General features: G+C 42.7%; 1 protein-coding gene across 1 annotated transcript; it reads right to left on the bottom strand.

The window, feature by feature from the left end:
* Nucleotides 1–3133: 3133 nt before the first annotated feature.
* Nucleotides 3134–4136, bottom strand: LOC120220078 (cAMP-dependent protein kinase inhibitor gamma-like). Its single transcript, XM_039217081.1, has one exon. The coding sequence runs from the start codon at nt 4012–4014 to the stop codon at nt 3787–3789; it is 228 nt and encodes a 75-aa protein (XP_039073012.1). The 5' UTR covers nt 4015–4136; the 3' UTR covers nt 3134–3786.
* Nucleotides 4137–14941: the final 10805 nt, after the last annotated feature.

Genomic DNA, 14941 nt, shown 5'->3' with positions numbered 1-14941 from the left:
GATCACTAAATTGTACACCTGAAACTAATATTACACTATATATTAACTAGAATTTAATTAACTGGAATTAATTAAATTAATTAATAAATTAACTGGAATTTAAATAACAACTTTATTTTTTTTTTAGTTTTTAATGTTTTATTTATTTCTGAGAGAGCGAGAGAGACAGCATGGGCAGGGGAGGGTCAGACAGAGAGGGAGACACAGAATCCGAAACAGGCTCCAGATTCTGAGCTGGCTGTCAGCACAGAGCCTGACGCGGGGCTCGAACCCATGAACTGTGAGATCATGAGCTGAGGTGAAGTCAGAGGCTTAACCAACTGAGCCAGCCAGGTGCCCCAATAACAACTTTAAAAAATTAAAAATTACTCTTACTGAAGATATTAGGATAATTCAAACAGAAGTAGATTTGTGCTGTAGTATCCAAATAATCATGCCAGGGACGCTCCCAAGAATCTTTTTACTAGAGTCCCAGGGTTCCTTCGTTGACCAGGAAAATTCTGTTAGCCCTTTTTCATTACTGCAGACCCCAGAAATTAAGTTTACTTGCCTCTGTTCTTAGCAGCTGACACATCACATCAGAATCTGTCAAATGTTAATAGGGGCCCAAGCTGCTTCCAGTGTTTGAAGTTCCTGGCATATGAACGGATAAATGGATTCCAAAATGGGATTATGAACACTACGGTCTACTTTACCTTTAACAATTTAGCATGTTTCACACATGCATTGTTATTATTCACGAGGTAATTATAAGACTTATTAAAAATATTCATGTAGATCCCACAAAGGCTCTGTGGTTGGGTAATGGGACACAGGATTAAAACTGAAAGATTACTGTCTGTCTTCTTTCCACTCATCTGTGTACACGACTGTGTGTGTACATGTTCTCTTATGGAAGTAACTTACAAAGTCCAAACGTGAGGTCCTCTGTACGTGGAAGCCGTAGGCCAAACAGCCCCCGTCCTCTGCGTGCCCACTTTCTCCAGTGCTCACACACAGATACAGGGCCTCACCACCAGGTTAACAGGCCCTGCTTGGAGGTGAATTCTCCCCATGACCTGCTCAAGAGTGGCAGGAATTCTGCCAGGTATCATCCTTACTTGCTGCCCCTAAACATAAGCACACAGAAACCCTAGGCTTTGAGGGGGAAGTGTGCTTAAGTTCTTAACTTTGGGGAATTATACAAAGGTTTTATATTCCTACTTTCTTTGCATATCTCCTGACTCCCTGGCCTGATGTGGCACCTGGGAGCTCTGTGATTATGCTCTCCACCTCTGTAATTCTGAAATTAAAGCTTATTGGAGCCATGTCCTTATTCTTACTCCATCTTTTGTAAAGATCCCCTGCTCTAGCATGGTCCCTTTCCCTAGCCCTTAGATGTCCAATGTAGCCAAGAAGTCCTATACCCTGTTCCCATCATTAAAGCTTACTGTTAGTTAAGGATCTGCTAAATTCATTATAGCCAGACTTAAATGATTGCTAAGGCATATTGCTCAGACTTCCCAGGGACTTTCAATTTTAACCAAAGACAAAGCCTGACTTTTTAAAAATGGTTATTTTTGAAAGAGAGAAAGAGGGTGTGCAGAGGGGAGGGGCAGAGAGAGAGAGGGAGAGAGAGAGAGAGGGAGGGAGGGAGAGAGGTAAGGAGGTAGAGGATCTGAAGCAGGCTCTGCACTGATACCAGTGAGCCCAATGTACGGCCCAAACCCATGAACCCATTGGACATTGGAGCTGAAGTGGGATGCTTAACCGACTGAGCCACACAGGCACCCCAGACAAAGCCTTACTTTTACAAAGAAATAACTGATAAAGCACTGGAGTGCTATATACAGTATGGGCTATTCCTGTTGACTCTCCAGAGATGTAAGATTAAGACCTGACATTCTTCTGTAAGGCATTTTCAGTTATAATTTAGAGATCTAGACAGAATTGGCTAGTTGATAACTAGAGTCTCACTTCTTGCCCCATGCTTTCAATATATAGAAATAATGAAATGGGGAAAATTCATCCACTTGCTCTGTAGACTAGCCTACAAAGTATATTTATCTATAAAAGAATGAACACCGTATTCTTTGCAAAAGAATTCAAGCATTCTTTTGCAGAATACTTAATCCTTCCAGGGAAAGGATATAGTATATAACATTCCTGCTCAGAATTTTAATGAAAATCTTTATTATAATTTAGTGTACTATTGGCTTCCATTTTTGTAATTTTTTAAGAAAATGTCCGTTTCCACATATCCATTAAATATCTGATTCATTTTCTTGGCTCAAGGTAATGCCTTATACCTATATCACCAGCAAACCAGTGTCTGCACTGGACAAATATAAGACTAAGTGTGATCAAGCTATTAAGTATTTTTAATTCCCTTTTACTATTCTTTGGATATAGTGTATTTCTGAGGAGGCAGAGGCAGAGTACCTTGATATTATAGAGCTTCGTAGAGCAAGCATATGTACTTGGATTATACATCATAACTGGCAGAGATCCCGCTATACAGAACCTTGCAACAACATCTCAATTTTCTTGCTCTAGTGAATGTCATAATTAGCATGTGTACAGTGTGAGTTATGGAGAAGAGTAAAAAACCTTAAATCTTTATAGCATTTTGATTTTCTGTCTTCCTTCTTCATAATCAGTTCTTGATTAAGAGGGAGAATTAACACCCAGTAGGACGTCAGAATTTCTTGGCTTTAATGCTCTGCATATCTTTTCTTTGTCTCTAGGGCAGACAAGGACTGATTTATGGATTCTACCATTCTGAAACAGAACAAAGTATCTGAAATCTGAAATCTGAAACAATACCTACTGTTTTCTACAAGCCAATTACATCTTGTTTACATATGAAACATAAGGCAAACCTAGAAAGAAAACAAGTAAATTGATGTCATTTTTTCATATTGTGTTATTAGGTTTTACTTTAATCTTCCTTTTATAAGACAGTCATTCCCATGTCCTTGTCCTCTGGTATCTATTCTGTTAGCTACTGGCAATTTGTCATTTCCCTCCCAGCAAATTTCCTTAGGTGAAGATGATAGTGACTCCTAACCAAATAGAGCATTTTCCTCTTGGTATTTTTACACACTCTCTCTCTTTTTTATTTTTTTAAATGTTTCTTTTTTTTTTTTTTCCACACAAATCATCAGCATTTATTTCTTGGGTCCTAGGTGCCACTTATGTTGGTAGAAAGGGCAAAGAGTTGGTCAGTTTTGAGCACAAAACCCCTTCCCTAGAAATGGGTCCGGGAGGCTCCAGGAGGGGCCTTGGAGCTGCACAGATGGTCAGTTTAGCTTAGAGTGCCTCCCCCACCCTCCCAAAAAAAGTCAGCTCCCTTCTCTCTGCTGAAAAGAGGTTTAAAGTTTTTAAAAAGTTTAAAAGTGTTTAAAAAAAGGGTTATGAAGGTCTTGACTCCAAAGGTTGGGCTTGGAGGAGGCTGGGCAGAGCTGGGCTGTGGTTGCCGCCCAGACCACCTACGGAGGCTCATTCCTGGGGGTGCAGCTCACCCAGGTGCCCACTGAATAAATAATGCCCCGCAGCTACAGGGTTGTGTGAGAGTGCCCGGGCACGGTGAGGAGGTGCTGGGCGAGTGGAGGGTGCGGGGGGGCAGAGGAGGGGTAAGATTTTCCCAGGGCAGGGGCCACGGCGGCCTCCGGGGGTGCCGCTTCACTCTGGCTTGGCTTGCCTGGTACAGGGGCTCAGAGAAGAGGCTGCCAGGCCAATGCCGGGGGTCCCTGTCAAGGTGGGGACAGCAGGTCTCTCTTCCTCCCTTCATGGGCAAAGTCAGACTCAAGACGAGGTGGTCCCATCGCTGCTCTCGGGCGGCTTGCTGGCTTCCTTGTCTGGGGTGCCCGCCTCTGTCTGTCCTTCTGCCCCCTGGAGCGTCAGCGCGCCCATGTCTCCAGCCAGCTTCCTCACGCTCACAGCCTCCGAGTCCCCCTGGATGTCAGGGACCGCGTTCCGACCTCCGGTCCTGTCACAGGAGATGAAGTCCGAGTAGGAGGACTCGACCTCCATCACGCCTGTCGCATCGCTCTTCAGGCCTGTTTTAGTTTCTTTTTCCTACTTGCATCTCTTCAGATTTTCCACTGTTGACTAATCAGTGTGGAAATTCTGCAGTCCCGCCGCCTCGTTGAGCCCCGGCCCTAAATGTTTCTTTTTGAGAGAGAGAGAGAGAAAGAGAGCATGAGCAGGGGAGGGGCAGAAAGGAGGGGGACAGAGGATCCCAAGTGGGTTCCACGCTGTCAGCACAGAGCCCCACTTGGAGCTTGAGCCCACAAACCATGAGATAACAACCATGACCTGAGTCGAAGTCGGATGCTCCACTGACTGAGCCACCCAGGTGCCCCACAATCTCTCCCTTAAAAATAGTCTGGGGTGGGGGCACCTGGGTGGCTCAGTCGAATAAGCGTCTGACTTCAGCTCAGGTCATGATCTCATGGTTCCTGGGTTCAAGCCCTGCGTCGGGCTCTGTGCTGACAGCTGGCTCAGAGCCTGGAGCCTGCTTCAGATTCTGTGTCTCCCTCTCTCTCTGACTCTCACCTGCTCACACTGTGTCTCTCTATCTCTCTCAGAAATAAATAAAACATTAAAAAAAAAATAGTCTGGGGCGCCTGGGTGGCTCAGTCAGTTGAGTGTTGGACTTTGGCTCAGGTCATGATCCTATGGCTCCTGGGTTCATGCCCCTCATCAGGCTCTGTGCTGACAGCTCAGAGCCTCGAGCCTGCGTTGGATTCTTTATTTCACTTTCTCTCTGCCCCTCCCCTGCTTGCACTCTGTCTCTGTCTCTCAAAAATGAATAAATGTTTAAAAAATAGTTGTATTGACATATGTTTCATATTCCGAAAAATTCATCCATTTAAAGTGTACAGTTCAGAGGTTTTTAGTATATTCACAGAATTGTGCAACCATTACCACAATCTAATTTTAGAACATTTTCAATATCCCCCAAAGAACCCCTAGTACCCATTAGCGGTCATTCCCCATTTCTGCCTCTTCACCCTATCCCATCCCCAAGAAACCACTAATCTATTTTTTTGTCCCTACGGATTTACCTGTTCTGTACCTTTCACATAAATGGAATCATATTGTATGCATTTTTTAGTGACTGACTTCTCTACCTAGCATACTGTTTTCAAGCTTCATCCATATTGTAGCATGTATCAGTACTTCATTCCTTTTTATTGCCCAATAATATTTCATTATGTAAATATATTAAATTTTATTTATCCATCAATTAGTTGATGAACATGTGGGTTGCTTCCACTTTTTGGCCATTGTAAATACTACTACTGTGAACATCAGCATAAAACTTTTTGAATAGATATATGTTTTAATCTGTTTTTTTTTAAGGATGAGGAAAACCAGACTGAGTGCTAGAACCTAAGATTTCAGGTTTTTTAAAAAAATATTTTTATTTATTTCTAGGAGAGAGAGAGAGAGAGACAGCGTGAGCAGGGGAGGGTCAGAGAGAGAGGGAGATACAGACTCTGAAATAGGCTCCAGGCTCTGAGCTGGCAGTCAGCACAGAGCCCGACGCGGGGCTCNAGAGGGAGATACAGACTCTGAAATAGGCTCCAGGCTCTGAGCTGGCAGTCAGCACAGAGCCCGACGCGGGGCTCGAACCCACGAACCGCGAGATCATGACCTAAGCGAAAGTCGGACGCCCAACTGACTAAGCCACCCAGTCACCCCAAGATCTCAGTTTCTAATAAAGCACTCTTTCCACTCACTATGTGCCAGTAATTTTAGAAATACAAGTTATTTTATGAAACTCCAGTGTCACACCTTGCTTGCATTTCTGGGCTTGGTTTGCATCCAAAATGTAGAAACCTATTTTGGATTTTTTCTTAAAATATTTTAAACATCTTTATCTGCCCGTGTATCTCTTCATATTCCAAACAGCAGATAAACACTGATGCCATCCTTCTAGTGAGTCTCTGAGATCTCTTGCCTATAATAGAATTCTCTTAAATAACAAATAATTGGAAGGAATTATGGTGAAGAGTTCTCGTGGATGAGCCACCGCTGTCACGGGTCTTAGAATGCTGGAGAAGTAAATGCTGTGCAGACTGACGTGGCCGTGATACATCAGCATAGTGGAAACAGTGTTAAGTTACAAGCGAGTGTCTAAATGAGCTGTGCTCACAAGTGTGCTGCATGGCTTCAAGGACAGAAACCGCATACAGCCCGCGGGCAGCAGCCCCCCAGACAGCCAGCCCTCTGGAAGCCAAACCACAGTAGCCGGTGAAGAGTATTTTCACTTCTGCCCTTTGGAATCTGTTGGGAAACCTCCCCTGTTTCCTAGTTCTAGCCCTGCAGTCAGCTTCATATCAGCCTTTAGATTGCTCTTTTGCATAGACCCAGATGTTGGTTGATTGTTAGACCCATAGAATATGAGCATCAAAAGGCACCATAGAAATGACCTCCATCAACTCTCTCTTTCACTCATCAATATTTTGAAGGTGAGAAAAATTGGAGCTGCCAGGATTAAATAACCCATTATTCTGAGACTCCTAATCCCAATCCAGGCTTATCCTAACCGAAGAGAGTCCCCAAACCTGGGAACTGTGGCTGATTACATGACATGATATTTGTTCCTTGGTGGTCTGAACAATTTTATTTGTCTTTGGTTTAGACTCCTGAAGTAGGAATCTCAAATGTGGCTTAGGAACCCTGAATCTCTCTGTTCTTATTCCTGAGGGGTTTCATGTCCTAAACTACTAATTTCAGTACATTATCTCCATGGGTTTTATGTCTAATTCTCCCATGGGGCGGGGAGAAGTGCTTCTGGTTCCTTCCTTGGCTTGATCCTGTGTCATTTGCCTCCAAATGTTTTTTTCCCACCTGACTCAGGTGTGGGCAGTCAAGTCCTGTAAAGTGGATCCAGGGAATAGTAGGTAAATATCAATGGAAAGAACACAAATATTTGGCACAATTAGAGGAAAATTTGAGGAAAGCTCATATTTTCAGGAAGAACTCAAAGTGCCCACTTCTATAAAGCAATGCCCTTTCCTCATCCCTCCATCTATATCAGGAGCACAAAATAAGCACCTAGTAAATGCTTCAATGTATTTTCATATTATCTCCTCCCTTGCCAATATCATCACATTCATTGCTTTCTTGATTTCGTGACTGTATGATTTCTTTCTACGAACAATGCTCCTCTTTAAAACCAAATTCTTTTTCTCATTTTTTTAATGCAAATCTTGCTTTCATTTAAGACTCACCGCAAGTAACTGGCCCTTCTGCAAAAAGCTTTCTCTTCCAAGCACCTCTCGTTAATAACATTGTACACATTTCTATTCCTGAAACATTTCACACTTTTAAATCACAAGCTCTACTAAATATTGCTTAATTATCTCCAGACATTTTAAATATTGTATGCACTTGGTTTCTTCCAGGACAACGGACTGCCATGGGCAAAACCTATGCTTTTTATATCTATTAAATTTTCATGATAGTACTGGGCACACAAGCAGGAGTTAGTAAATGCCAAATACTTTCATTGAAATCTAATTCATAACTTGGACTTCAAGATTAATTGTAGTTACATCCACTTTATATGGGAGCACACGAATTTTCTTTATCAGTTACCCTGCAAGATGAAGATCAAGAAGAAAATACATGCAAGGCAGTATTGATTGGTGAGTGTTAGGCTCTGACCATGTGCCAGCTACAGTGTGGGGTACTGGGGATGCAAAGATGAATAAGGTATGGCCTTGATCTCAAGAAGTATATAGTCCCATAGGGAGATAAATATGTAAGCAGATAGATTCAATAATGAAAAATAGGAATATTCTAGGCACAGAACAGCATAAACCAAGATGTGGAGAAAAAGCTGAGCATAGTGTGTGTGTGTGTGTGTTTGTGTGTGTGTGTGTGTGTGTGTGTGTGTAAGATTGTTAGCAGCTTAGAGGAGAAAGTGGGCCAAATGGAGCCAATTGAAAGTTTAACAATAAACTGAAATAATATAGCAGTGCTGCCTAACAGAATTTTCAGCAATGGTGGAAATAGTCTCTATCTGTGCTGTCCAATATGGCAGCCACTAGCCACATGTGGCTATTGAGCATTGAAATGTGGTTGTGTGACTGAGGAACTATATTTTAATTTTAATTTAATTTTATTTTTTAAATGTTTTTTAAAATTTATTTCTGAGAGAGAGAGAGAGAGAGAGAGAGAGAGAGACAGCGTGAACAGGGGAGGGTCAGAGAGAAAGGGAGATACAGAATCCAAAACAGGCTCAGGCTCTGAGCTGGCTGTTAGCACAGAGCTCGACACGGGGCTTAAACCCACGAACCGTGAGATCATGACCTGAGCCGAAGTTGGACGCTCAGCCGACTGAGCCACCCAGGTGCCCCATCATTTTCTTTTTAATTAATTTAAATTTAAATAGTCACATGCAGCTAGTGGTTACTATATTGCACAGCCCAGGTCTAGATAGCCAAACTAGATGCAATGGAATTTCCTGGGTTATATGGAGAATTTTATCATTTATTCCATCCAGGAGATGATAAAGATGTGCTGTGGTGAATGGCTTTGACTTTTCACATTTCCTTTTGGAGCTTCAATTTCTTCATCAATAAATGACAGTAATGATGTACTTCTCATGGGCTTTGGGGAGGATTAAATGAAATATATGTGATAATGCTATATAATCTTAATATGTATGAAATGCTTTCTAAAGTATTTCAAGTTCTTAAACAGTGATTTTCATCGGGGGCATTTGGCAAATCTATGGATGCTTTTCCCTTTCAGATTGGTTAGGGAGCAATATGCTTACATTAATGGGCAGGGCCCAGGGAGGTGACATGTCCCATAATACATGGAATATTTGTGCAAAAACTAAAAATTTCAGGACGCCTGGGTGGCTCAGTCGGTTAAGTGTCTGACTTCGGCTCCGGGCATGATCTCACAGTTAGTGGGTTCGAGCCCCGCGTCAGGCTCTGTGCTTACAGCTAAGAGCCTGGAACTTGCTTTGGATTCTGTGTTTCCCTCTCTCTCTGATCCTCTACCGTGTACACTCTGTCTGTCTCTTAAAAATAAATAAACACTAATTTTTTTTAAAAAAGTAAAAATTTCAATTCTCCCAATAAACATTTATGTACATGAAAAATCTACTTATCATTGAGCCCATAATTCACTGTTTTGTATATAAACACAAAGCATTTTTATATGGTTTCAATAAAACCTGATTTATCTAAGAAGGTAACTTCCATTGCAAACTAAGGAAAGGGGCAGAGTTTGTTTCATTCAAGAGTTATTGGCTATTTCTGAAAATCAACACACAACTGTCATTGTCATGAATAATATTTGAAACTCTCTAATCCGCCTGTATTTGCAGTGATAAATTAGCATTTATTATGATGCTAGATATAGGTATGCCTGATTATTTCATTGTCTTCAGTGTAGATAGTCCCAGTGCATTTACATATAGTATTATATATTATATCCTTATAAATAATTTTCTTTTTATTTATCCTTTGTGTTATAGTTCAAGCTCTGTATTGATTTTGGGGGGAAATTATGTAGGTGGGTAGATTACATTACCTGTGAATATAATTTCAGAGTAGTAAAAAAGCCATTACCAAATATTTGTTATAAAAAGGTAACAGTAGTTTCAGTGGGGTTGAGAACCTTGTTTTAAACTAATGTGGTCCTCGTTCTCATTGTTTTCTGTAATCTCTTATGCTGTCAGAAGACTGCACGTTCTCCGACACAAATTGTAACATCCGATAGTATGCTAATGCTCTCCTTCCTAAGGAGGGGCAACACCTCCGCGCTGGCAGGGAGAAGTACTTAGATAGCTGACCTAGACAGCCTCGGAGGGGCACAGATATCTAATATTCTGTCCAAATGTGGACAGTGGATTTGTGCTTTTTAGGAGAAATTCTTTGACCATGCTAAACATTTAAACAAAGCCTTGCTAATAGTCCGGAGAAAACTGAAGTGCAAAAATGGGTATCATAAAACTAGATAAACTAATTTATACAACGTACTCATTGTCAGTTTGGGGTTCCTTACAGGATTTCCACCTTCCTAGATCAAGTTTTGCCTCCAGTGATAGTGTTTATTTTTAACCTCTACCTTAAAAGCACCTTGGAGAGCTCAAAATCCACACACCAAAACAAGGGACACTGAGATAAATATTTTCTCTTTGCTTTTTAAAAATTTTTAAAAAGTATTTATTTATTTTCGAGAGAAATAGTGTGAGAGGGAAAGGGCAGGAGAGAGGGAGACACAGAATCTAAAGACAGGCTCCAGGCTCTGAGCCTAACACGGGGCTTGAACTCACAAACCATGAGATCATGACCTGAGTCAAAGTCAGATGCTTAACTGACTGAGCCATGTAGGTGCCCCATCATTTTCTTTTTTCTAATCATCTAAGGCTTGCCTTCAAGTATTTCCTTCCTTCTTTCTTTCTTCCTTCCTGCTCTTCCGCTAATAATTAAGATCAGGAAGGTGCATTTCCTTTGAGGAAACTTCACCCGTATATACACAGGGATTTACAATCACTATAAGATCACCTCTACAAGACAATCCTAGGGAAGAAAATGCACTAGACCCAGTATCTCTTCAAAAGTGCCAGTTTTCAATAAAAAAATTAGCTTATCCAAGGTCACAGCTAGGAGGTAGTAGGGCATAAACCAGAACTTGATTTCGTTGCTGAATTCCAAGCTGGTAATAGTACATTTATTTTAATAGACAGTATCACTCCTGCTTGGTAGCTATACTGTACTGATGTAAAATGGCTTTAGTACCACTTCAACTTGCTCATTACTCCATGATACCCAAAGTACCCCCAAGTAACGGGAGATTTTCTTGATGACCAAGGGGATACCTACATCCTTGGCAACTTTGCAGCGTAATATGACCAGGATGATTGGTTTATTTTGAAGCCTACTTGGCCTTTGACTGGCTTTTTAAAGCTACAATATGTACTATCCGCGAACCCAATTTATGAACAGGAAACAAATATATGAAGCTAAAGTGTGTGTATACTAAAAGAAAAATTAAAGTTAAAAATTAAACACCTAAAACTGCTCTTAAAATAAAGTCTATTAAAAGTAACTAAAATCAAAATTATTTTGAAACATAAATATTTGTCTTCTGTGTAAACTACTGCCTAATATTTTCAGGAATTAAATTTTTATTTGGATAATTTTAAAAAAGAATCCAAGAAGCTCCCAAACCCATTTTAATACTTTTCTTATCTAAGAAATGTGAATTGTGTTTTTTTTCCGGATGGGACACGCCAAGATTCACTTTCTATTTGCTTATCAATTTACAATATTCAGACTGCTTTAATATGCATTTTAAATGTTTTTCATTTGTCAGAGAGGCAGTTTAATATGGTGGATTATTAAAAGCATAGATTTTAAACCCCATCTTCCCCAATCAGTAGCTCTGTAATCTTAAGTGAGTTGCTTAACTTTTCTGGACTTTAATTTTCATCATCTTTATAATGGGGACAGTTATGGTACCTAATTCAGAGATTCAGAGTTGCTACTAAATTTATACTGTAAAGTACTAAGAACAGTAAACACTCAGCGTTAGCTATTCTATTATTATTATTATTGTATCATAAAATTCTAAGAACTAATGGCAAAGTGTCTGAGGATCTGAAGGGGTTAATGGTGAATGGAGGAATCGGGGCAAAAACCTTTCACGGGAGCACATTGATTACCTTTGCTGGATCCAGGTCTTCTGACACATGTTCAGGGTCCTTCACTGTCCAGAAGACTAAGTCTGAGAGATTTCAACGCTGAGCTGACCTGCTTCAATAAGTGAATAAAGCAGGTTATTAAAATGTGTTTAAGGATACAGTATTATATACTCAATATGATCTCAACCATCAAAACAAAATAGAGCATAAGGCCTGGAGAAAAGACAGCAGGCACATATGCCAAATATCAGAAGCATTTGCCCCTGAAGGTATGATTACCAGTCACGCTTTGTGTTTTTATAATTGTCTCTACTTTCCACGTGTTCTGTATTGAGCATAGTATTGTTTTTGGTAAACCTAGAAGAAAAGTAAAAAACTAAAATAATTCCAATAGAAGAGAAATAAAAATAGTAGTTTGTTTTATCACCATTGTGGCAAATAATGGACCGTAAAGAAGGGTAGGCGAGGAAGAACGATTTAAAATCTAAATGTTCATTTTAGAGAGCTTTTGCTGTTTGAAAAAGCGAGAACTGCCAGACCCACGCTTCATTTTATGAATTTGACGTCCGATAAAAACTAAGTAAATGTTAATCAACGAACGCTGCTGAGAAACAAAGGCGGACCGCCTCATTGAGATAATAAATCCAGCGCTTACAACCCTGGAGGCTGGTCTTCCCCACACAGAACGAAACGCTAAGTTTCTCCACAAGAGGGCGGTAGCTGCTCAGGATTTCTTTACAAGGGACTTCAGAAGGACCCAGACATTTGTCAACCAAGCAGCCACGCAAATGAAAGAACTTTTTCTCAACCAAGAACCAGGAGCCGCACGTGTGTGACACACTCACGCACCCCCAAGTCAGAGGCAACAACTTTAAGCAGCACATAAAGCATTAATTCACAGACTCGTTTAAAGTTACCTAAATTACGTTCGGCGGACGTTACTTCTACAGGTGTACGTTTCTCGTGGCTGTTCACACTAGACACTGTTTAATCTGCTGGACCACCTGGACCAGCACTTTATTCCGCAAGGAACTTGCAGGCATCTACAGACACTCCTGCAAGCTCACGATTTCCAGCCCGACGCCGTTGTCCAGAATATACTCCTAAGCAAAGGGGTTCCCTGGAGGCAAAAGGGTCCCTGCAGAAAATGCTGGAGGGGAGTGTGTGTGTGTGTGTGTGTGTGTGTGTGTGTGTTGCTAAAGTTCAAGACCAGTTTTCTCTCCAGTAGGTCTTTGGTGTTTTCTTGCATGTACTCTCTCATTGCTGCATCTGGGATTTGATGTTGCAGGCATTTCTGGTCTCTAGTGTTCTCCATCTTCTGGGACATTTCAGAACCTCCCTTCTGAGAACACGTATCCTCCCAGGGAGCTGAGTGCATGTTCTGCGATGGGGCCTCCTGCTGCCCCTCGGAAGATGCCTGAGGGATGTCCTGGCTCGGGATTCGAGGTCTTTTCGGTAGCGGATTCCAGGGCCATCCCCGTCGCTTGCTTCCCTCCCACATTTGTATTGGCCTCGTTGGGAGAGCGCGGACGGAAGGGCCCTACAGCGCTCTCGGCCCCTTCCTACTCCAACGTTCCCCAAACCATTTTCTTAATTGCTGGTCAGCAGAGGCAGCCGAGGGTCCAGGCCCCCCTCACGGCGTTTGCAGGGGGCAAAGAGGACAGACGTGCCCTCCCTGGCCCGCTGCTCTCCTTCTCTGAGACCGACTCGGTGCCACCTTGTGAACATTCTTCTCTCTGTGTGTCTGTGCTTAGCCGCCGCTCGACCCCTCTTACAACACTAGCAGAAACCCAGCCAGCCCGGGGCTCAGCCCGGACAGGCCCCACTCGCTGGCCGCCGAAGTGGTCATTAAAGAAGTCATCTGGGCAGCTCAAGCAGACACATTTCAGAGAGGTGTTTGGCCTGAAACACACACGTAATTCCCTCCATACCCGCCACCCCTGCCCGTGTCCGCCGCCTTTTGCGAGTATAGAACAGGATCCTTAAGGCTACATTTGAGTATTCCGACTTGTGGCCTTAATATATTTGGGGAAGAAGAGTTACCACTCATTCTCGACTGCTGGACTTAAGAACATTTAGCTGAGATTTCATGTGCGTTCCTTCTGCGAATTACCCTGAATTTAGTGGCTGTTCCTTTAACTTAAAGCAGAAGTATCAAAATGCGCCAGGCGTTTCTGAGTCAAGGGTTGGGCCCAGGGTAGGATGGCCAAGCGGATCGCACCGGCCGCGTAGCTGTTGGAGCAGGCTAGCAACGGGAACTCGAAAACGGGTTCGTTTGATCCCCGGCTCAGGAAAGTCAAGCGAGGCTCGTCGCCTTCCCCTTCCCTACCGTTTCAACTCTTTTTGCAACCGCAGACTATGCCAACACTCTTTCATTTATTTTTCAATTAAAATGCAAATCGTTCGCTTTCAAACACAGCCCCCCGCTCCCCAAAATATATGTACTGTGCAGAGATGCGAGGGGGGCGACTACGTGTTACACGTTCGATTCCTAGCGTCTACTCCTAGCTGGACTCGGAAATGTCCGACTTTGCTAGGTCGTGGGCAGAAAGGCGTGCGGGTCTTGGGGGTTCCCCGGGGGAAAGGCCCTACTCTCTAGGGCGTTTGTAAGCTGCGTGGAAAACGGCCCGGAGCAGAAACTGGCCTCCCCGGGCAGCGTCGGGATCAGCCCTTCCAAGATTCAGCCCCGAAGGTGGGAATACTTCTGCAGCGGCAGGGCCACCTCTCCCCGTGAGTGACAGGAGCAGCCCACTCCCCTTGGAAGACGCCCCTCGCTCCCTCCACTCCCAGCTAGAGACAGACGGAGCAGATCGATGACAAACAGCACCCGCCTTCCTTCAGCGCAGCGCAGCGTGTGTCTGGAATACAAGCGGCCCCACGCGGGATTCAGGCACCCAGGGTTCACCCCCGGGGAGCGAGGTACACAGACCCCAGCATTTGTTTATTGTAACAGTGAAGATAAAATGCCGCTATTTTAACCTCAATGTGAATGATAAATAAAAGCAAATGGTGGAGACGCCTTGCACCCAGCTTTGCAACTATTTACCAAAGTCTGTTAAACCGGAGTTGGTTGGGTTGAGTTAAATTTCTCTCTCTCTCTCTCTCTCTCTCTGTGTGTGTGTGTGTGTGTGTGTGTGTGTGTGTGTTTTCTCTGTCTCTTTACCTCACCCCTCCCCATATCAGATACTACATGTAAAAAAGGAAAATATCCAATTCTTTCCCAGGTCACAATATTTACATGAAATAAAGGGGGGTCTCTTTTGGATATAGACATAATTG

Source organism: Hyaena hyaena, unplaced genomic scaffold, assembly GCF_003009895.1.
Source record: "Hyaena hyaena isolate Hyena2069 unplaced genomic scaffold, ASM300989v1 scaffold_664, whole genome shotgun sequence".
NCBI lineage: Eukaryota > Metazoa > Chordata > Mammalia > Carnivora > Hyaenidae > Hyaena > Hyaena hyaena.
This window is presented reverse-complemented; position numbering and strand designations above follow the sequence as displayed.